This window comes from Lepus europaeus, chromosome 1 (genome assembly GCF_033115175.1).
Source record: "Lepus europaeus isolate LE1 chromosome 1, mLepTim1.pri, whole genome shotgun sequence".
Taxonomy (NCBI): Eukaryota; Metazoa; Chordata; class Mammalia; order Lagomorpha; family Leporidae; genus Lepus; species Lepus europaeus.
In genome coordinates, this window is record NC_084827.1 from 14,699,721 (window position 1) to 14,723,783 (window position 24,063).

General features: G+C 42.5%; 1 protein-coding gene across 1 annotated transcript in view; it reads right to left on the reverse strand.

Annotated features, from left to right (window-relative positions):
- LRGUK (leucine rich repeats and guanylate kinase domain containing) overlaps nucleotides 1-24,063 on the reverse strand; it is a 133,791-nt gene that overhangs the window by 13,325 nt on the left and 96,403 nt on the right. The window contains exons 16-17 of the mRNA XM_062195156.1: nucleotides 15,368-15,507; nucleotides 1,322-1,410 (exon numbers count right to left, since the gene is read on the reverse strand). Of these exons, the coding sequence (XP_062051140.1) occupies nucleotides 1,322-1,410; nucleotides 15,368-15,507 (229 nt within the window). The remainder of the gene's footprint in view (nucleotides 1-1,321; nucleotides 1,411-15,367; nucleotides 15,508-24,063) is intronic.

The following is a 24,063-nucleotide window of genomic DNA, read 5'->3' on the forward strand; positions in this document are numbered from 1 at the left end:
ATCGGGTGCAGGGGCCCAAGGACTTGGGTCATCTTCCACTGCTTTCCCAGGCCATAGCAGAGAGAGCTGGATTGGAAGTGGAGCAACCGGGTCTTGAACCAGTGCCCATATGGGATGCTGACGATTCAGGCCAGGGAGTTAACCCTCTGAGCCATAGTCTCGGCCCCAACTGCTATAAAAATTAAAATAGACATTTTTCCAATGTTGTATATAATTAATGCTTTAAAATTTCACCTGAGTGACATAGTTCTAAAAATTCTAATATATTATAAATTCTAACATTAACTATTCTCTTCATCTATTTGTAAGTATAGTATGCATTCCTGTTCTCTCAGAGTGACTTTAAAGGAAAAGAATCATTACCCATTTTTTAGGGAATAAATCCTGCTGCAATTCATCGCAGGTTTGCTAAGCTGCTTTGTGCAAAGCTGCCCAACGCATCATATAAATGCGAGCAAATTCAAAGTGTCTGTCTGCCCTTGTGAGAATCTATTTGGAGCTCATATTTACGATCTCTTAGTTTCCACATCTACAGTGTCTGAACAGGCATGAGTCTGCTGGTCAGTGGTCACACACAGGCCCCAGATTCAGCTCTGCTGAACTTGGTAGAGACCACACTGCCTGTCTTTTGAATGAGTCTATTCAACGATTGCCTACCAACATGGGGAACGGTAATTACATGCTTCTGATACGGCAGCAGAAAAATAGAAAAAAACTTACCTTTATTTATAGTAATTAAAGATCCTCAACAATAATTATTATAGCCACTAATATCCATGGAGCCCTTACTATGCAGCAGTCACTAAGAGAAACATTTCACATTGAGAACTAAGTGTTTGTGAGTTAGTATACAATGGTCCCTAGCTTCATGGGATTTACAGTCTAATATGGAAAAGGGACTTTAAACAAATGATCCCACAAATAACTGCTTGCTATTGTTTTGAGAATCGTGACAGACAGTAGAGAATATAATTAAGCTTCAGTCAGCAATAGCCTCGGGAAAGCCTGATACTCATATTCAAACACCACCAGAAATATGATTCTTTGTGGTCTGCAAAAATCATCACCTTCTAGTAGCTATGAGCACATTATGCCTTTTTAAACATATGTATATACACACACACACATATATACATATATGTGTGTATATATATATATATATATATATATATATATGAAAATGAAATACAACTCAAGAACTGGAGTTCTTCTGAACTGCTGGGTCCATTTTAGTACAGAGGTTTCTGTTTCTGTTGAGGATTCACAAAAAAAAAATCAACTTAAAGTCACTCAGGTATCAATAAATGTGATAAGCTGCTACCTTTGAAACAGGAATATGTGATCAGGGGGTGTCTTTCCCATGAGGGCTTGCCGGGCTGTCTCATGTTGTCTGTGGACAGACTCTTTTTCCTAGGCAAGAAATATAATCAGAAAATTATGCTGATGTTAAAAATATGTCCAATGATTAAAATAGCTACAATCATTCTTGTCTTACCAGAGATTCAAACAGCAGAAATAAAAAAAGGAAAAAAAGGCACAAAAAGATTGATATTTCTTCAATGGATTATAAATAAGACAAAATGTTTTTAGGAAGACTGAAATTTTATTAGCTTTATTTAACATGTAAATACTAATGGAACAATTTTTGTTAACATTACTTTAAAAAAATTTTGTTTGAAGGTTGCTGTTGTGGCACAGCAGGCTAAGCTGCTGCCTGGGATGCTGGCATTCGATATGGGCACTGGTTTGAGTCCCAGCTGCCCCAGGTGTTCATGCACCTGGGAAAGCAAAAGAACACAGCCCAAGACCTTGGGCCCCTGTATCCACCTGGGAGACTCGGATTAAGCTCCTGGATCATGGCTTCAGCCTGGCCCAGCCCTGGCTTTTGCATCCAATGAATGGAAGATCTCTCTCTGTGTCTCTGTCTCCCTCTGTAACTCTGCCTTTCAAATAAATAAAATAAATTTATTTTTTTGCTTTTAATATGTTTATTTAAATATTTATTTATTTATTTATTTGAGAGACAGAAAACGTCTCATAGAGTTCCCTTCTGCTGAGTCACTCCCCAAATAGCAGTGGCTAGGGCTGGGCTAGACCCTCGCTGGGAGCCAGGAACTCAAACAAGTCAGCCACACGAATGGCAGAACCCAATTACAAGAGCAATTGCTGTTGCCCCCCAGGGTCCGCGTTATAAAGAAGCTGGAATCAGGACACAAAGCAGAAACTGAACCCAGGATTCCAATGTGGGATGCAGGTGTCTGAAGCAACACTTTTTTTTTTTTATTTGACAGATAGAGTTAGACAGTGAGAGAGAGACAGAGAGAAAGGTCTTCCTTCCGTTGGTTCACTCCCCCAAATGGCCGCTACAGCCAGTGCTGCGTCAATCTGAAGCCAGGAGCCAGGTGCTTCTTCCTGGTCTCCCCTGTGGGTGCAGGGTCCAAACACTTGGGCCATCCTCCACTGCCCTCCCGGGCCACAGCAGAGAGCTGGACTGGAAGAGGAGCAGCCACATATGGGCATCCCGGCGCCCATATGGGATGCCAGCGCCGCAGGCGGAGGATTAACCAAATGAGCCACGGCGCCGGCCCCTGAACTAGCAATTTAACCATTAGGCTCAATGTCCATCTCATGTTTGCATTTCTTATCTTTCTAATAAAATTAAAGCTTCTCAAGTACACAGATTATTGTTCTTTTCAGTTTTCCCAGGCATGAGCACATACAGAGGGCTAACTGACCGGATGAACGTATCCAGCTATGTTTAAGGATGATCCTGAGATAGGAGAAATTGTGAGGTCTTTCTCTCATATTTTACCCATGTCACTATCCATCCTTAGTAAGCATCTGGGGTGAAAACAGATTCAAAAAAACAGTTGCTGCATTCAAAGTGTTTATAATCTGATGGCAAAATGGAATTCAAAAAGATAGAAGGAAAAAAACCAAAAACCTTGATGGCATGATGTGCTGTTTTATAAATAGTACACGTTTACAAACAGATCATCTGATGGAGTATGCCCTGGTTAGCAACTGCCCATGTACTGGATTTTCCCACGTTAAAAGCAAAGCTAAAATATAAAATTCTTAACTTACAGAGAATATAAATTAGCAAATGCTTATCTGTTTTACACAAAAGACCAATATTTACAGATATTTATAACATCTATTTAAACAGTAAAAGCTTTTTTTTTAAGATTTATTTATTTATTTATTTGAAAGTCAGAATTACACACAGAGAGAGGAGCGGCAGAGAGAGAGAGAGAGAGAGAGAGAGAGAGAGCGAGCTTCCACCTGATGGTTCACTCCCCAATTGGCCACAACGGCTGGAGCTGCACCAATCCAAATCCAGGAGCCAGGAGCTTCTTTCAGGTCTCCATGTGGGTGCAGGTGCCCAAGGACTTAGGCCATCTTCTACTGCTTTCCCAGGCTATAGCAGAGAGCTGGATCGGAAGAGGAGTAGCTGGGACTAGAACTGGTGTCCACATGGGATGCTGGTGCTTCAGGCCAGGGCGTTAAGCAGCTGCGCCACAGTGCCGGCCCCAAAAGCTTTTAAAATACAGTAATCTTTCCTTGCTGTTTTGATTTTCATGTCATTACTAGGCTACGCTGTATATTGACGTTGATTAAAAACTGTGTAAGAAATAATAGCAGATAAGCATGCTAGAGAAAGGTGAACCCCAGCGTAAGCTAACCTCCTGGCTTCACCTTGGAGCTGGCTTACTTTTAAGAGTTTGCCTGTTTTGGGGGGCAATTTTTAAAGAATACAGATGATCCTATTCTGGTTCTAAAAGTATTTTTGCATTACAGAAACTTGTCTGGAGAGTGACTTTGCTTTGTAATGCTCCGAAGGAGGGCATGCTGAGCACCTTTGGGGAATAAAGCCACATCCTAGGGACCAGAGTCTCACTGCTGCATCCCTGCACCCAGGACACAAACCTCAGCAAGAAGTAGGAGCTCAATAAAATCTTTAACGTACAACAGTTAAACGGAAGGGAGGAAACGGGGTAATGCAAAGAGTGCTTACCATTCCTTGAAACCTAGACTAGAATTTGTTATTAACTGTTCCTACCTTGAAAAAGGGTAGGCCAAGCTTTTCAGATTGCTCCTTAGAAACTTCCAGACATGAGGGCTAACGTGGACTCACTAAGCACAGACTCTCAGGTGGGTATTGGCTGTTAAGACCATTTTACTCTTTCCCAGCCGTTAGCTCTGTGGTTGTGTGTAAGCAGGGTGGAGATAACACTTGTGTTGGTGGGTCAGCAGGGAGGTTGTAATGAGCCAAGAAAAGAACAAGCCCCATTCAAACTGCACCATTTAAAACTTATATGTATTAATAACTCCACAGGGGCCGGTGCCGTGGTATAGTAGGTGAAGCCGCTGCCTGTGGTGTTGGCATCCCATATGGGCACCAGTTCAGGATCTGGCTGCTCCTCTTCCGATCCAGCTTCCTGCTGTGGCATAGGAGAGCAGCGGAAGATGGCCCAAGTCCCTGGGCCCCTGAACCTGCATGGGAGACCTGGAGTAAGTTCCTGGCTCTTGGCTTTGCATGTGCCCAACTCTGGCCGTTGCAGCCATTTGGGGAGTGAGCCAGCAGATGGAAGATCTCTCTCTTTCTCTCTCTGCCTCACTGTAACTCTGCCTTTCAAATAAATAAATATTAAAAAAATAACTCCACAAATATATCTGAATAGCAGCACATTACTATAAAATTACTATAAAGTAACCGAATTGGCTTTGAACGTATTTTTTTGCTCATTTATTTGTGCCTGCTATTATTCACTCTCCTCTGAGTGTATTGCTATTTTGCCCCAATCAGTCTATCCTAGGACAATATTTACTGCTGCAATTTCACTTTATATCTTCCTCATTTTGTCTCCTAGTGATGCTTGATTTAAATTATGTCACAGCTGGGAAGAAGACAGGGGTAGCAGCAGCATAGCTCTGCATCTCCCAGCATCTCCACATTAAAAAAAAAATACAGTAAATAGCAAAATGAAAAACATACAAAGGTCTGGGCCTCTGAACTTACAAGGCCTAAAGCCCACCAGATTATTATCAAGCCCCTTCTATCAGGTTCTATTTGCCTCTCAATCAGAAAACTTAATTGTAGCTTAGACAGCACCTTTCTTAGCTCCTCTAAGAATGACTCTGTCCTTTGTTCTAGACCCTGTCTAGCGTACTTGGGCCTCATTCCTTTGTAATCATAACCTCTACTCTACCACCAATGGCTCTACTCCCAACATGTGTGTACTGATGGTCCTCTTCCCCACTTAATGCTGTATAATTGTTCAAACCTGGTTAATGCCACTCTTAGGATCATTGGTTACTATTCTCACTCTGTCTTTTATGACCTTGTCTAAATATGATCAGAGTCGGCAAACTTGGAAGGCTTCCATAGCCTTGGCAACTCATGACGACAGCCTAGGGTGGTTACTGGTGCCATAAACTAGAGTGTCAATTTGTTGGGTCAACAACAGGAGCCACTGTGCACTTGCTCCTCATGTGGGATCTCTGTCCTTAATGTGCTGTACATTTTGATTTGATGCTATAACTAGTACTCAAACAGTATGTTTCACTTTGTGTGTCTATGTGGGTGCAAACTGTTGAAACCTTTATACTAAATTGATCTTCTGTATATAAAGAGAATTGAAAATGAATCTTGATGCAAATGGAAGGGGAGAGGGAGCGGGAGAGGGGAGGGTTGCGGGTGGGAGGGAAGTTATGGGAGGGGAAAGCCACTGTAATCCATAAGCTGTACACTGGAAATTTATATTCATTAAATAAAAGTTTAAAAAAAAACATACAAAAATAGTTAACAACAAAAGTATGTGACAAGGTATCTACTAAAAATCCCAAAACATAGGGGGCGTTCTAGTAGCCATAATGCCCGCATGGCATCAGTGTCTACGTGGGAGGGAGACAAAGGAAGCAGCATGATGAGTAGCAGACCTGAGAACAGGAGGACATCGACAGCCAACACATGTTCACTGGGAAGGGAGCAGGACGTGTGGGACCCCCAGCAGAAATGCAGGACTGTCCCGACTCAGCGGTGGTGAGAAGAGGCCTTCAGTAAGTTACAAAGGGTGTTGGTCAGCCGGGAGTCAAGAGACTGACCCTCTGGGCTTCCCTGTGATACCGGTCCACTCTAAGAGAAGCTGATGGGAGGGGAATATAAATTTATTAGGACAGGGGCCAGCGCTGTGGCGTGGTGGGTAAAGCCCTGGCGTGAAGCACTGGCAACCCATATAGGTGCTGGTTCTAGTTCCGGCTGCTCCTCTTCCAATGCAGCTCTCTGCTATGGCCTGGGAAAGCAGTGGAGGATGGCCCAAGTCCTTGGGCCCCTGCACCCATGTGGGAGACCTGGAAGAAGCTCCTGGCTCCTAGCTTTGGATCGGCGCAGCTCCAACCATTGTGGCCATCTGAGGCGTGAACCAGCGGATAGAAGACCTCTCTCTCTTTGTCTCTACCTCTCTCTGTAACTCTTTCAAATAAATAAAATAAATCTTTAAAAAAATTTATTAGGACAAACGCAACAGAGACAACAGAAAGAGAAGGTCTTCGCTAGAGGTCGGGGCTGGGGACATAGCAGGGAAAGCTGCCGTGTATTTTAATGCTCTTTGAAGGAACTGCGGTCCATTCTGTAAGTTTGAGAAAGCTAATTTCATATAAAATAAGCAACAGCACGTATTTGATCAAGTTCCACACAAAACTTTTATATGCATTCATTGGTTCAATATGTATTGACTGAAACCATGCAGGGGATTGGATCTGGGAAACCATCTGGGAAGAAATGAATTTCTTAACACAGGAAGTCCATGAAATGGCTACGCGATTGGGAGACTGCAGGATGTATGTTGTGTCAAGTGCTGATCTGGACACAGTGGAATGGTTAGAAAAGGGGGCACTGGGGATTGGACACACAAAGAGCGAGAGAACACCTCTGAGACACTGCTCTGTGCTTGTAGACCTAGCTAGAGCCCGTTTCATGAGAAGAGAGAAAGTGAAAGTGAAATAGTACAGTCATGAGGATCCTGAGTTCAAGTCAGACATAAAGGACAAAGGCCAAATATACCAGATATCACACTTATTCTCCCAGGATGGACACTGATACATCAACACTGGAAAATCTGTATAAGTAGAAGAAAACACTTTTCTTTTCAGATGAAAATAGAGACACACCTAGACTGCGTGATTTTGGACAAGAAGCCTCTCCTGCCTGAGCTGACTCAGTGCAAGGAAAGGAAAGGGTGCTTGGTAGATGCAGGTGCCCAACGTTGTCCCACAGATCAACTCTCACTGTCCTCATACCTGCTACAGACAGACACCTGCTAAACTGGCTTTCAATGAATGGGTCATTCGGTAAATTCCGGAGAATCTGCTCTCAGTGACCTGGCCTGTTTCAGGGGTAAAGGTGCCTCTTGGAAGTTGGAGGAGCTGTTTGAATAAACAGACAGAACTGAAGGGCAGACAGGCAAACTTCTAGCAGGCAAAGCCTCGTCGTCACAATCCCAGAGCACAAAAATCTTGGCTAAGGCAGTACAGCCTGTGTGTGTGTTTTTCAGGGAGCGACCTTGCTAAACAAGGTGCGGCTACTATCAGGGAGGCAAACTGAGGTATAGCGATTACCTTACAGGGAACACACAAGGACTGAGATTTCTGAATGTTGCATAAATGAAAACTTCTCATTGGATATTGTTTGTTATACACTTTTTGCAATAGTAAGAGATGCACATTTGTTTTTTAAATTCATGCCTAAAAAGAAAAACTGTGTTTAAGAAGTGAGGCTGGTTAAAATATTTACAGTTCTCCATGAATCTTTTAAAGATGTTCAAATTAATGTCCTCTGGGAGTCATTCAGAAAAGTAAATACCATTGAGGACTAGAAAATCAACAACCGATTATATAGAAGGAATGAGGAAATGAGTAAACTGAATATTTATTGAATTATTCAAGTTCATTATAATAATTTTTTTTTGACAGGCAGAGTGGATAGTGAGAGAGAGAGAGAGACAGAGAGAAAGGTCTTCCTTTTTGCCGCTGGTTCACCCTAGTTCATAATAATTTTTATAGGAAGTATTTTATGTTGATAAACTATTGGAGTAACAATTAAGAAACATGATGTTAGCAGGTATTTTTCAGATTTGAAGAGTTATAATAATATTCTTGGGCATTTCTTCCTAACAGAGACAAGTCATTGAGGTTCTAAACTACCAGCAACTTTAGGGAGGAGAGTGGAAAACAGCTCACACAACACTGGTTGTTGGTGATACTGAGGCTCTCCAGAAGGGTGGAGACAACCGACCTCAACTCACCAAAGGCAGTGGCTCAGAGGGTCTCATTACTAAAATATTCATTCCATAAAGGCAGATGTGTTCTATTACCTAAAGCAGGTCTGATCAGCAAGTATCTGTTCTCCACTGACAAGGCAAACCCAGATCCTACATACGTGATAGGGATTCAACCATTCAGCATGGTCGGACAGCTGAATGAGTGAGGGATTAGGAGGGAGGAAATGGAAGGGCGGAAAGAAGAAAAGGAGGAAGGGAAGGAAGGAAGGGGGAGGAAGGGTCTTCTGCATATTGGAATGGAGAGCATTGCTTTGAGGGCAACAGCCCTTCCTAGACGGCTAAACTAGCACCAACATAATGAACTCCTCCATCACAGACCGTGGGTGTTACTCCTTTTCCACTTGTCCATGTTTGCCCTTAATTCATTATCCCAGTTCCTCAGATTTGTATCTAGTGGGGGTGGTAACCTGGGTCTCACAGTTCTCACCCTAATCTGGTCTATTACCGTGACTTGAACTATCCCTCTTCAAGCCCTTCAGACTGATTTTCAGTCCACTTTGCCTGCCTCTCGTTTCAGCATCGCCCTCAGACTCCTTACTGATCGCCCTTCATGTTTCAAGCGAAATCCCTTGGGAAATCCTACTCAACCCCAGAATGGGCTAAGTGACTCACCGAGGCTTGTTCAGCTAGTGAGCAGATCAGGTGGCACGAGCCCCACAGATGTGTGCCAGCATCCCGTGCCTCAAGAACTTCTCCAGGGGCCAGCACCGTGGCTCACTTGGTTAATCCTCTGCCTGCGGCGCTGGCATCCCACAGCAGCACCGGGTTCTAGTCCCAGCTTCTCCTCTTCCAGGCCAGCTCTGTGCTGTGGCCTGGGAAGGCAGTGGAGGATGGCCCAAGTGCTTGGGCCCCTGCACCCATGTGGGAGACCAGGAAGAAGCACCTGGCTCCTGGCTTCGGATCAGCACAGCATGCTGTCTGTGGCGGCCATTTGGGGGGTGAACCAATGGAATGAAGACCTTTGTCTCTGTCTCTCTCAATTGTCTATAACTCTGTCAAAAATTTTAAAAAAAATTTAAAAAAAAATTTCCAACCATTACCACCTTATATTCCCTCTCCAGAGATAAGCACTGTAACCACATCTTCGTATATTTTTTAAAGATTTTATTTATTTGAAGGTCAGAGTTACAGAGAGAGAAGGAGAGACACAGAGAGATCATCCATCTGCTGATTCACTTTCCAGATGACCACAGTGGCCAGCAATGAGCCAGGTCAAAGCCAGAAGCCAAAAACTTCATCCAGGTCTCCCACATGGGGAACAAGGGTCCAAGGATGTGGGGCACCTTCCACTGCCTTTCCAGGTGCATTAGCGTGGAGCTAGATTGGAGGCTGGGACATGAACCGGCACCTACGTGGGATGCTGGCTTTGCAGGCTTTACCCACTGTGCCACAAAGCAGGGCCCCTTCTTCATACTTTTATCACCTTGACTTGCAGCCCTAAATATCAAGATTTAGTATTGCCTGTTCTTTACTTGTATATTAATGGAATCATATGTATTTCTTCGAATCAGAATTTCTTGGTTCAAGAATACATTTGTAAAATACACCCATGGAGAGAGGTTTGTTTATTTACATTACTGTATATCTCTCATCATATGAACACTCACAAATTTTGCTTAGCCACGTTCTATTGATAGACATTTGAAGTTCTAGGTTAGGACTACCATGAACGATGCTTCTATAAATATTTTTATTTGTATTTCTGGTGCACAGCACTCTCATCTGTCAGGTGTACTCAGAAATATCACACTGGAAGTACATGGTATGTGTATGCTCAATTTCAGTTAAGTCCAGCCATTTTTCTAATATACCCAGTTCACCTTACATCAGTGGTCTTTGTAAGAACTTCCATTGCCCACATATTAGCAGCCAGTCTTATCTTTTAGCACTTCCAGTTTACGTGCAGTGGCATCTCGCTGTGGTTAGAATTTGCACTGCGTTAATAATGAGCCTGTATGCATCTGTGCATATGATTACTGGCCATCTGGCTAGCCTCCTTTGTGAAAGCATTTTCCTATGAATGACCTGTTTTTTCTTAATAATTTGTAGGAGTTCTTTATATACTCTGGACAAAAACACTGTTAGATTTATTCCAAATAGCTTCTCCCTCTCTGATTTACACTGTTCTTCTCTTTCGTGTTGTTTTCTGATGAACACAAGTTCTTAATTTTAGTGCACCTCCATATTTCCAATTTTTCCTTTGTAATTAGTTTCGTGTTACTATTACAAAATCTTTTCCCATCTCAGGGTCATAAATATATTCTTTTTAAAACAATATTTGTTTATTTATTTGAAAGACAGAGTTACAGAGAGGGAAGCAGGGAGAGAGGGAGAGATCAATCTTCCATCTGCCAATTCACTCCCTAAATTGTCACAACAGCAGGCCAGGGCTTCACACTATATTTGGAAGTATTATTAATTTGATTTCACATTTATGTATGTAATCCACACCTTAATTTTTGCATATGGTACAAGATTAGGGTTAAATTTAATTTTCCCTATTTATATACAATTGGCTCTATACAGAAAATATCACTTTCCTACTAACTTAGCTGTGCCTCATTTTTTCATAGATCAGTTTTCCATGTGTGATAGGTCTGTTCCTGGGCTCTTTGTTTTTGTGATGATACAAACATTAAAATCATCTCATCAAAATATTATGGAAGGTTTGGACTGGATTGCATGGAAACTATAAGATCTATCGGACAGAGCTGACACTTGTTCATAGTGAGTCTTGCAATCCACCAACATGGTCAATTCCTCTAATTATGTAGGGCTTCATTTTTTCTAAATAAAATGCTTTGTATTTTTCTGTATAGAACTATTATATATATATATATATTACATTAGATTTACTTTAAAATATTTTAGATGCTATTGGAAATACATTTAAAACCTTTAGAAAAATTGTTGCTATTACATAAATTTTTTTGCATATTGACATTTTCTCTAATAATCTTGTCAAAAACACTTGGTGTTTCCAAACTTTACACTATTCCTGTTCCTAGTTTATTGAACTGACTAGTACCTCTGGATCAACGTTGAATTATTAATTATTTCACTTCCTCCTCCAATTGGATTAAAAACTATACATTTCCTAATCTTTGAGTGTCACCCTAGAGATTAAAATATATGTTACTAGCTCATCAAAGTCTCAAGTGTTCCAACATTAATTATTGCATTTATCCTCTTCCTGGAATTCAAACGGAAAAATTCTGGAACATAGCATTTCCATTTACACCTTTCTCAACTTAACAATACTGTTGCTGTACATTTTAATTTTTATATTTTTTTAATACAATCTGGTTTTCTCTCTATATTTTGAAATCACCATTCTTTTTTTACAGTCAAGATCTCATTAGATTTACTCACATTTTACCTTTCTCTTGCTCTTTTTTCTGGCATATCTGCCCTTCAGTTCCTTTGATCAGATTTCATTTTACCTAAGGAAACTTCTCTAACATTTTTTCATTCATCTAGGTTTTCTGTATCAAATTCTCTTTGCTTTGTCTAGAAAGAACTTTAATTCACCTTCACTTCTGAAGGGTATTTTTACTGGGTACAAAATTCTAGGTCGGCAATAATTTTCTTCTATCACTTCACATATATTCTTCTGCCTTCTTGATTCCAGCTCAACTGGAATCAAGCCGTCAACTGATCAAGATAAATGTGTCTAGTTAGGTTTTCAGAATTTCTCTAATCTGTGGCTTGATGATTTCTGGAAAGACTGTAAAATTTTGTTCATTTTTTTGTTCAAACGTTGCTTCTCTTCCATTTCCCCTCTCTCTGTTTTCTGGATTCCGTAGCACATGTCAGATCTTCTCATCGTTTGCTTTATGTGTCTTCCTCTTTCCCTCTATCTTTCATCTTCTTGTCTAAGACATACTTTTCCTAACAATCTTTCAATCTATTCTCTCTTCAGCTGTGTCTTAACTTGGTATTAATTTTAGCTACTTCCACCTCTTCCCTACCTCCAAAAAAAAAAAAAAAAAAAAAAAACCACACAGACATTCCAAGTTTTTAAATTCTCAATTTGGTTTTTGGCTGAAATTCCCAGTTTTTCCTTGTATCTGGAAGATTGTAAGTGCAATCATATTAACATTTGGGTTTGATAACATCAACACGTGGACGTTCCAAACTGTGTACTCGATACTACCAATACCTGAAGGCCCTGTGAGGCCTGCTTCCATCACCGGTTGATTCTGTCATGCCTAGTGCATGTCTTCCCATCTCCTTGTATGCTTGGTTACTTTTCATTGTGTAGTAAATACTGTATTTTCGAAACTGCTTGTGGGGTATTTTCTATGCCAGGTACACAGGCCATCTAGGACCTCCTGACCGTACTGTCAGGGATGAGAATATTTAAGCTGTAGTTCCTGTGCAGTCTTGAGTGCTTCTTCTTCACCCTTCTCTGAGGTGGCTCTTCAGTTCCAACCCAAATCAGGTATGGTTCGCTCAATTTCCCTTCTTCATGGACCTCAGAGGTTAATGCTCTTGTCTTAATCCATAGAACTGTCGGGTGTGTCAGTTCAGCCCTCCGCCATACCCAGCTCAACTGGCAAAGGCTCAGAGGAATAGTGATTAGAATAACATCCTGGCGGGATTATATGGAAAAGGCCTCACTGATGTGGTGAACTTTGAGTTGGTTTTGAGCAGGAGAGGAAGAATGCAACCTCCAACACAAATGCAAAGGGGCGCTTCAGAGCAACAGAACCGAAACCACAAACAAAAAACCAGGAGCTACAGGAACCGCTACTCTGTCCAACACGATCAAAGGCTCTTTTGATAGTTTCCAAAGGAAAATACGCACACATTAAATCAATAGTTTTGAACAGTTTAAGATTTAGGTTTTTGACAGAGCAAGAAGCACTTTCCTCTAACCCACGAAAAAGGAGGGGGGGGAGGGGGAGGGGGAGGGGGAAGAGAAGAGGGGAGGGGAGAGGGAAGAGAGATGGGGGAGGGGGAGAGGGAGAGAGGGAGAGGGAGGGGAAGGGGAAGGGGAGAGAAGGGAAAGAAACTCACTCCAATGTGCTGATTTACTCCCCAAATGCCTGCAACAGTTCCTTGCAGGGGGCTGAAGCCTGGAGCTGGGAACTCAGTCCAGGGTTTTCTTTAGTTTTAATTTATTTGTGGAGGGGAAAGAGAGAGAAGGAGGGAAGGGGGGAGGGGGAGAGAGAGAGAGAGAAAAGAGAGAAAGACAGAGAGGTACTTGATTTACTACAAACCTTGGTTGAAGGGAAGAATCCCAGATTTAACTTATTTTGACTAAGTAGGGTTACATACTCAAGAATCATGGCACACACTCCTATCACTATAGGTGTTTGCAGCGTCTCCACCCACTGCTGCTGCTAACAAGCCAGGAGCTGCACTAAACGTGGCCCCACCTTTTGCTGGGCCGCAGAGGATGGCACAAGCAGTCTGTACGACCTGCCTGGCATGGCTTCGGAAGTCCAGCTGGGCCAGTCAGGGTCTCTTGCCATCAGCATTGTATACCAAAGGGACAGAGGAGAAGCTGTCAGGAACTGTGGGCACAGCGTGAAGAAGGCAGAGAGAAGGTGCTGCGTCAGACGTGAGAGCTCCCTCAAGCCCCTGGGAAGGAAGCCTGGCGGCGTGGGGGCAAGAGAACACAGATGAACAGGGGCAGAGGAGACATCCGCCTCTTGCACGAGAACACACAGAACCTATCGCGACTTCAGCAGAGCACAATACTGTGCAGCTACGGCTGTGTGCGCCACGGCCTGGGCCTCTTGGCTGGAAAGGACGGGCCACCAGTCTCTTACACACCACTGCCAACTGTTCTTTTCTGTTGTTGTTTTTAAAGTGTGTTTATTTGAAAGGCAGAGTCTCAGTGGGAGGTGGAGAGGCAGAGAGAGGCCATCCATCTGCTGGTTCACTCCTCAAATGGCTGTAATGGCTGGAGGTGGGCCAGGCCTGAAGCCAGGAGCTTCTTCCAGGTCTCCCATGTGGGTGGCAGTGTCCCAAGCACTTGGGCCCTTTTCCACTGCTTGTCCAGGCACATTATCAGGGAGCTGGATCAGAAGTGCAGTGGTCAGGACTCAAACTGGCGCCCCTATGGGATGTCGGCACGTCAGACAGCAGTGTTACAGTCTACATCACGTTGGCCCCCAGATGTTCTAACTTTGGAAGATGGTGCAACTATCTGCTTACAACAGGACTGTCTTGGGGAAACACGACCAGAGAGTTGACAACCCAAACTAAAGATCTGCCCCTTCTGTGAACAGTGGTGAGTTGTAACTACTTAAGACTTTTTGTATTCCCAAATCATCACAGGAAAACAGATCTAATCTGAATGCAGTGCCAATTGTGCACTGAGTACTCCTGTACATCCTGATTATTCCAAATACTCAGAGAAATGATTTGGGACTAAGTTCTAAAACATGAACTCTGGGGAACCCGCGTTGTGGCATGGTGGGTTAAGCTGCCACTTGTGACTCTGGCATTCCATGTCCCAGCTGCTCCACTTCTGATCCAGCTCCCTGCAGATGCACCTGGGAAAGCAGTGGAAGACGGGCTCAAGTCCTTGGGCCCCTGCTACCCAAGTGGGAGACCCAGAAGAAGCTCCTGACTCCTGGCTTCATCCTGACCTGCTGCAGTCTCTCTGTTTCTCTCTCCCTCTCTCATTTTCCTTAAAAAAAACCAAAAAACCCTCTTTTTTGAGTAGACTCACTTTTCAGGCCCAGACTCCAAACACTCAAAATCAGATGTGCTCCACTGCATCACTATGACCATGGTGCTTTTCTATTCTTGCTACATGAGGACCTGAGGGTCGCAGTTTTCACTGGGAGACTTGGGGGAAAGGTAGTCACAAAATCTTAAATACTCTATCTTTATAATCAATGTCTGTTCTTAGAGATGTATAAAGAACGGGAAAATTCTGTTCTCAATTGGTGTCAGCGAGAGAAAAAGTTTTGGGGAAACGTATTGGTTTCAAAACACGAAGCCCATTTTTGTCTGAGATCGTACAAGGTTCAGTTGCGGCTTTACCCCTTCTTCCCCTGCCTTACCACTGGTGTTTTTTTGGCTGAAAGTTTGGGCCATAATTTAACAAAGTAGTTCCTGTCTGTGGAGTCCTGGAAATCATTCGTATTTGAAACAGTCATCTTCCTGGGAGGCTCTTCTGACTTCAGGTAAGACTTCTGAACATCTGGGAGGAAAAAAAAAGAAAGTTTAAAATAAAAGGCATAAATTAGAATAAGGGCATTTCCCAAGTGGTGGAACTGTTCTGTATTTTTATATTTGCCCAAACATAATACATGATATGCTTCAGGTCAGTGTATCTAACTTTTAAAATAAAATAGAGTAAAATAATAATAATAAATCAGTGCACAAAACCCACTGGACAGATCCTCTGAGTAGTCCTAGGATTCAATCGGGACAGGCTTGTGAGTGCATTTAAAGGAAGAAAAACCCCTGGCAAAAAACAGTGGGTTCTAGCTGCTGACTGAAAAGTCACCCTTACAATGTCTTCCTATGGACAAAATACTTCCAAAAGGCTAAAAGGAAAACAAAACACGCAATGCTGAAAAGAAATGTTGAAATACAAAGGAGGTCACTGCTTAACAGAATTTCTTTATAGCTAATGTCTAACGTTTCCTTTGAGTCAATGATAAAGTCCAGAGGCCTAGCGCTTATGAATCTAAATGTCTGAGTGTTGCTCATCTGTAAGAGGGCCTTTGGATACAAAGGAGCAGCAACAGGTTTTAAGAGCATTGCTGTCCCACATGGACCTAGTCAATATGACTGGCTGAGCCCATGTGGGAGGCTACCCCCAGTCAAAGACAAAAATACAACTGTAAACAGAAGTTAGTTTTGTTTTTAATACACAGAAAGGCTGAAGCCAAGCAAGAACAACCCCAAGGTGCTACGAATGAAGTCACCATCATGGGAATTGATACCAAGAGGTCAGAAGGCTTCAGGGGCTGAGGCACCGACACTTCTGGGCTGAGAAGGGCTCTCATGGTCTTAGTGCTTGGCAGACAAGGTCAGGGTGCCCTGATACAGTGGGAAGCTGAACAGGCAGTGTTTGGAAGCTTCAGCCGCAGACCGAGACACATGGACAGGCATGGAACCACATCTGGACTGAAACACCTCTGGGAAATCAGACCTCTCTACTCTGTGTGCTGGTATGGAACCTGAGCTTGAACTCCCATCATGCTATGTGGCAATCCCAAACCAATGACACAAAGTCAAAGACAATGCAGACAAGTTAAAGTATTTAATCAGGATAGGGAAGTAGAGTCCAAAGCTCCACAACCCAGCACCTATCTTGAGAAAAAGGAAGAGATATTCAAGTGACGTAACATGGGGAACGATTGCATCCAAACAATTCCAGTTAATAGCTAGCAATCTACAATGGAACAGTATAGTAACTACGTTGATCACAACCAAAGTGATAAAAGGAGATAGTGGTATGTAGAACCACTTACTGTTAAACCCTTCATGATAAATCGTCATTTGAGGGGCTGGTGCTGCAGTGTGGCAGGTAAAGCCACCGCCTGCAGGGCCGGCATACCATATGGACACTGGTTCAAGTCCCAGCTGCTCCACTTCCAATCCAGCTCTCTGCTATGGCCTGGGAAAGCAGCAGCAGATGACCCAGGTCCTTGTGCCCCTGCACCTGCGTGGGAGGCCTGGAGGAAGCTCCTGGCTCTTGGCTCCAGATCAGCTCAGGTCTAGCCATTGCAGACATTTGGGGAGTGAACCAGCAGATGGAAGACTCTCTCTCTCTCTCCGTGTGTGTGTGTGTGTACCTCTGTTTCTGCCTCTGCCTCTCTGTAACTCTGCCTTTCAAATAAATAAAGAAATCTCTCTTTTTTTTTTTAAAGTCATTTGAGTCATATTTACCGAGCATCTACTATGTGCCAGATGGTGCTTGGGATGCTGGGGACAGAACAGTAAATAAAAAGGCCTTGATCTGTGGAGATTACATTCTAATGCTGGAAAAGGGAAATAAGATTAAATAATGCCAGGTAATAAGCATGATGAAGAAACAGTTGTCAGATAAGGGGGCAGAGAGAGAGACAGCACGGTGGTCTACGGAAGTCTCTCTGAAGTGGAGACGTGAAGAAAAGCATTCAAGTGGCTGTGTTCTCCATCAGGCACAGAGGGTGGTTTGAATTAGGACCCAGAGTCATGGTGTTTGTTTGTTTTAAAGATTTATTTTATTTGAAAGGCAGAGCTATAGACAGGAGTGGGGGCGGGGAGAGAAAGAGAGGGAGAGAGAGAGAGAAAAGTTTTCCATTCGCTGGTTCACTTCCTAGGTGGCCACAATGACCAGAACTGAGTTGATCCAAAGCCAGGAGCCAGGAGCTTCTTCTGGGTCTCCCATGAGGGTGCAGGGCCCAAGCACTTAGGCCATCTTCCACTGCTTTCCCAGGCCATAGCAGAGAGCTGGATCGGAAGCGGAGGAGCTAGGACTTGAACCAGCGCCCATATAGGATGCCGGCAATGCAGGCAGTGGCTTTACCCGCTACATCACAGTGCTGACCCCATGAGGCATGCTTAACATACTTGTATCGGTAAGGAACTCAGTGGGGCTGGATACACACACATACATCCTATTCAAAATACAGCACTTGTGCCCAGTTCCTTTTTCTAGGTTTCTAAGACATAAGCCATCTGTACCACGGTGTAAACAAATTCAATCTGATAATACAATGCAGCTGTGATTGCAACAATTTAATGTCTTAATGGTTTCTCAACAACAAAAACATTTTGGGTACAGATAACGTGTTTATATTACTATTAAACGAAAATGCAGAGCCACCAGTTTAATAGCTTGGACTCCTGTAATGAAGAGTTTCATGCATACAGTCTTTAATATAATTTCTGATGTCTTAATACATCAATGGGCAAAAGACCTTACTTCCTAATCAAAAAAATACCAATGTTATAATACAACACAACAGAGTTTCTTAATGTGATCTTATTCAAAGTAGGTAAATTTAATTCAACCTTGAGGGAACATTTAAAAAATAAACCACTTTATAGTAGACAGAAAGAACCAAGTTCTTCATTTATATAGGCTAGCGAAATTTGTTTAAACATCTACAATGAAGCATAAATGAACTTAATGATGCATGGAACATTTTAAAGTTATTTTATGGATTAGTATCATTACTAAATGCAGGAAAATATAAATGAAGTATCTGGAGCAACTGCAAGCACATCTCTAATTCTAAACAGCTTAGACTTTTTATTTAAACGTATATCCCTTTGAAGTCAGATGAGTTAAAATGTTAGAACACTTCCATTAAAAGAATAAGCACCGAATCCAACCTAAATAACAAATGCAGGTCACATACTAAAAATAAAACATTTATATGTGTGTTTAACATCATATCATCGCACAGATGGAATGGGGCTTTTTACTGTATGAAAAGGAGAGGAGGAAATAAAAGATGTTGATGATCTACTACAGGTAAAAGGCTAGGTCAGTAACTAGTATCAAAATTACCTTTTGGGGGTCAAATTGTGAGTATTTTGAAAAACGAAAGTCCCTATTTTAAAGACCAATGTTTCAACATTATTAAGATTACTTGATATTTAGTATCTTTCCTGCACAAAGACATAAAACTGATGAATATGCATTATACATTTTGAAAAAACCCAAATAAAACCTGGTAAAAAATGTATCGACTCTAGAATTTGTCTCTGAAAGTATTTTGAAATGGTGATTTCAAAGTAGGTTTTAATTTTCAAACACAAGTCGTCAGATACCTGGATGATTTCAGAATCAGTTTTTCCCACTCAAATTGGGCTTAAAACATAATGAGGTTTTTAAAAATTAAGAAGTAATTTATGGCTACCATGCTTAATGAGTATACATTTATCAAATGTAAATACCCATCATAGAGTATCAACACTGAAATATGTACCGGGGAAAGTGCTTAAAACAAATTAAAACACCAATGATCTGCTGCAGGCTTTTAAATGTTTATTTTTAATGGCATAGTCATATAACCTGTGGTGCAATACTAGGAGAGAGCTTATTTCTCTGGGAAGTACTATCACAGTGCCACGGCAAGCCATGTTTTCAGGGCAGAATTATATCTTAAAAGTTTCTCTATTAGTGCTCCCAAGAGAGAAAGAACAGCAAATAGAAAAATAATAATTTTATATAATATTCATAATCTTTTCATAGCAAAATAAGCTTTTATAGTAGAAAGCAACCATGTTAAGTCCATGGAAATATATAATAATGTTCACGCAATATACATTTTAAAATGAATACATTCATTAAACTATTCTAACAGTAAAGTGCTATATTACCAAGTGTTTGGAGAAGTCATCAATTATTTAAACAGAAGCAAATGTTACATCAAGAAAGAAAGGAGGCATGTGAAGGCATCTTCACAAGAAAAAGTGAGGCATGAAACCTTTTTTCCCATGAAACTTCATACTTCGTAATGTTTTCAGCAGAGCTGAACTAATGGGTCAAAATTTGGGCGCTGTATCTAGAATGTTCCAATTAAAACACAGAACAACAAGACGGCAAGGATTTATTTTTTAATGGATGACTTTATCTTGAGATGATTAGCTGACACCCTGAAGGCAAGAAAATGTGTGGTAGGTAAATTTCAAGAGCGGAAACCTGGTGTGTAGGAACTGTATAGGACATGGGGAAGGGGGATGGGAAGAAAAAGGGTAGCCAAGATGGCAGCAGGTGGGAGAGAAGGCCTTCCGGAGCTCAGTACCCACCACGGGCTGCTGGCACATGGGAGTAGCTGTGCTCCTGACGTGACTTCTACCCAACCCCGTGCTGCTGCCTCTGGTCAGTGGGGCCTTTGCTAGCTAAGGGCTCATCCTTCAAGGACAAGTTTTCAGCGGTCACTTTCTTCAGCAGACCTCTGTTCTTGGAAAGTGCAGGTCTGTAGATCTGGTAGCTTGTTAAGGGCCCATCTTTGTCTCAACCCACCACAAAGAGAAAACAAAATGTGCGTGATATGAACAAGTAACTTGACAGCATTTACTTCCTAACCAATCCGAAACTCAGGATACAAATGATCTTCATTGTATCAATAATGAAATAGTAAAATTCACAGATAACATTTATTGAGCTTATATTATGAGCCAGGTGTTATGACAAACGGCATTTTGCCAACCCTGTTTCTTTCCAACATTATTCTAATTTTGCTTGAGCCCACTGATTCAGCTGAGGATGTCAAGGTTTGACATCTTATTTGCCAAATGCTTCCTTCTAGTTTGAACAGTGTCCTATTTAAATTACTGACAAACAGCCAAAAAAAAAAAAAAAGTTTGCTACTTTCATGTTAATTCTGACAGGTACTCATATAAGCACTTAGTATGTGTCAGATATTATTCTGGATGTTTTTCAATATATTAGCTTATTTAACTCTCACAACAATTCCCCAAAGTAGGCAGCATTATTATCATCACCATTTTATACTGAGAACTCTGGAACCTGCAGGGTCACACAGCTGCACTGTAGTACGGTTGGAACTTCCCATGATTACTCTGACTCTTAGTGTTATTTTTCATCACAGATTTTTTTAAAGATGTACTTATTTCTTTGAAAGTCAGAATTACAGAGAGAGGGGAAGAGACAGAAACAGGGGCCCGGCACTGTGGAGTAGCAAGTTAAGCTGCCTGCATTTGAGTCCCCGCTGCTGCACTTCCAATCCAGCTCCCTACTAATGTGCCTAGGAAAGCAGTGGAGGTTGACCCAAGAACTTGGACCCCTGCACCCATGTGGGAGACCTGGAAGAAGCTCCTGGTTCCTGGCTTTGGATCAGCCCAGCTCCAGCCATAGCGGCCATTTGGGAAGTGAACCAGCAGATGGAAGATCTCTCTCTCTCTCTCTCTCTCTATTGCTCCCTCTCTTGCTGAATTCTGCCTTTCAAATAAATATATATTTTTAAAAGCAAGAGAGAGAGAGAAAGAGAGAGGGAGGGAGAAGGAGAAGAAGAGAGTGAGGAAGAGGGAGAAGGAGAGAGGGAGAGGGAGGGAGGGAGGGAGGGAGAGAGATTGAGAGAGAGAGAGAGAGAGAGGTCGATTTTCCATCTGTTGGTTCACTTCTCAGATGGCTACAACAAAGCCAAGAGCCAGGAGCTTCATCTGGGTCTCCCATGTGGGTGGCAGGGGCCGAGACACTCCTTCTGCTGTTTTGCCTAAGTCATCAGCAGGGAGTTGGATGGGAAGTGGAGCAGTGGAGACATGAACCGGCGTCCACAGGGTATGCTGGCATTGCAGGTAATGGTTTTACCATTAACGCCACAACACTAGCCCCTCATCGTGAATTCTTAAGTCTATAATCTTTAAGAAAAAGTCTTAGGCTTTTGCTATTCATGACTGCTCTCCCATAATCAGCTTAAGATTAGCAGTTTCAGAGGTTTGGTCTTTTATTACTATTTATCTATCATCAAAGCCCAATCATGTCCCATAACCACTTATGTTTTGAGCCTTGGAAAATAATTTAGCTCTTTAAATATTTGAAGGGTGCTTGCAAGCCCCCTGGAATCATTATCTTTGTTGATCTGAACACTGAGGTGCCATGCTTCTCTAAAGAACCTTGAAGACAATATTACTAATGTAGTGACTATGAGTCCACAATATTTTTTTCACGACAGATCACTTTGCTGAGGGGCATCTCAAATGGAATTGACATGGACTGTACTTTTGAATGTAAAATGATAATTCAAAAATATTTATATTCTACATTTAAAAATCAAAAATTTCCCTTATTCTAAGAAAATCAGTAATGGCAGTAAAATCCTCTCACTAAAGAGAAGCTGACGATCTTTTCCTCAGGCCACAAATAAGGGGCTGACACTGTGGCACAGCAGGTAAAGCCACCGCCTATAGTGCCAGCATCCCTTATGGGCACCAGTTCGAGTCTCAGCTGCTCCACTTCCAATCCAACTCCTGACTGATACACCTGGGAAAGCAGTAGAAGATGGCCCGAGTCCTTGAGCCCCTGCACCCATGTGGAAGACCTTGAACAAGCTCCTGGCTCCTGGTTTCGGATTGGTGCAGCTCCGGCCGAGGTGGCCATCTGGGGAGTGAACCAGCAGAGAGAAGACCTCTCTATCTCTCTCTGTCTTTGCCTCTGCCTCTCTGTAACTCTGTCTTTCAAATAAATAAATAAATATTTTTTTAAAAAAGACCACAAATAAAATGTTGAGTTGCACTGAATCTGAAACATCAAAAACTTCTACTACCAACAGAAAATCACGAACAGAAACAAGAAAACTTACTACTGTTGTCTTAGATCCCAGGAAACAGGAGCTACACTTCCTCCGAGTCAGATGAAGGCAACTTTGGCTTATCACTTCATTCATATCCTAATGAAAATGCCACTCCAAAAGCCTTCCAGAGACTCAGAAAGAATTGACCATGGAGGAAACCGAGCAAATTTCTGCAGTTCCACACCCAAGTGAAGCATTGGTGCCTGTGCAGTGCCCCACACACAGCTCACAGAAAGGAGCTGGTTACCTCTGCTTCCTCTCCTTACCATCCTGTTCTGACTAGTGCAGGAGTGTCCCAGCCATTCTTCCTGCTCCCTGTACTGCCTCTCTTAAATTGATCTTTTACATCGCATCCACAAGCTGCCTCTCAGATACAAAGTCAACCGCTCGCTGGCTCCCCACTGTTAGAAGACAAGCTCTTAGCATAGCACAAAAGGCCCGTAGGTTCCTTGCCAGGCCACTTGTACCTTCACGCTTAGGCACACACTGTTCCTTCTAAGAAAACTTCACCTCCCCATCAGTCCAATGACCAATCCTGCGGACTTGAAGACTTAGCTGAAGGATGACCTACTTTTGGAGGTGTCTGCTGAGCCAGTTCTTCTATCCCAGGTTGAATTCAGTGTCTTTTCTCGGTATGATGATGATGGTCTGGAAATGGGTTTTCTGATCTGCAGGAAGCCCACGGTAGCCCTCCAACTGCCCTAATCACGCGGTGTTGTAATGAATCATCTTGTCTGACTCCCTTGATAAAAGAGGGAGCTCCCTGAAGTGTCCTAATCGTCCTACTGTACCTAACAACTATCACAGTGCCTGGCACACAGCAAGTGCCCAATAAACACTTGTTGAACCCAACTTTATCAAAATAGACAAAATGGACAGTGCTTTTAAAAATCATCTTACTACTTTTATCTTGTACAAACCAGATAAATCAGAGGATAATTTTTAGAGTTATATGGCCTCTTTGTTTTATAATCCTCTTGGATTTTATAAATATCAATTTCATGTACTGTGCTTGAAATAATATCTGATATTCATATGGTTGTGTGTAAGATATGCTTGTGCAAGAACGTATTGATCAGTTACATTTTTAAAATACAGATGCCAAACACAGCTTAGCAGTTGCTGTGTAAGAGCTCAATACATATCTTGTAACTTTTTAAGGGTTTAACCTCAGCTCTGCTGCCTAGCTCACAATTACTCTTTCTTGTCTGGGAATGTAGGCTCCATCCATGGCAGTGGGCCATTCCAATGGGAATGTCTAAAAGTGACTGTGTCAGCCGGCGCCGCAGCTCACTAGGCTAATCCTCCGCCTTCCGGCGCCGGCACACCGGGTTCTAGTCCCGGTCCGGGCGCCGGATTCTATCCCGGTTGCCCCTCTTCCAGGCCAGCTCTCTGCTGTGGCCAGGGAGTGCAGTGGAGGATGGCCCAAGTGCTTGGGCCCTGCACCCCATGGGAGACCAGGAGAAGCACCTGGCTCCTGCCATCGGATCAGC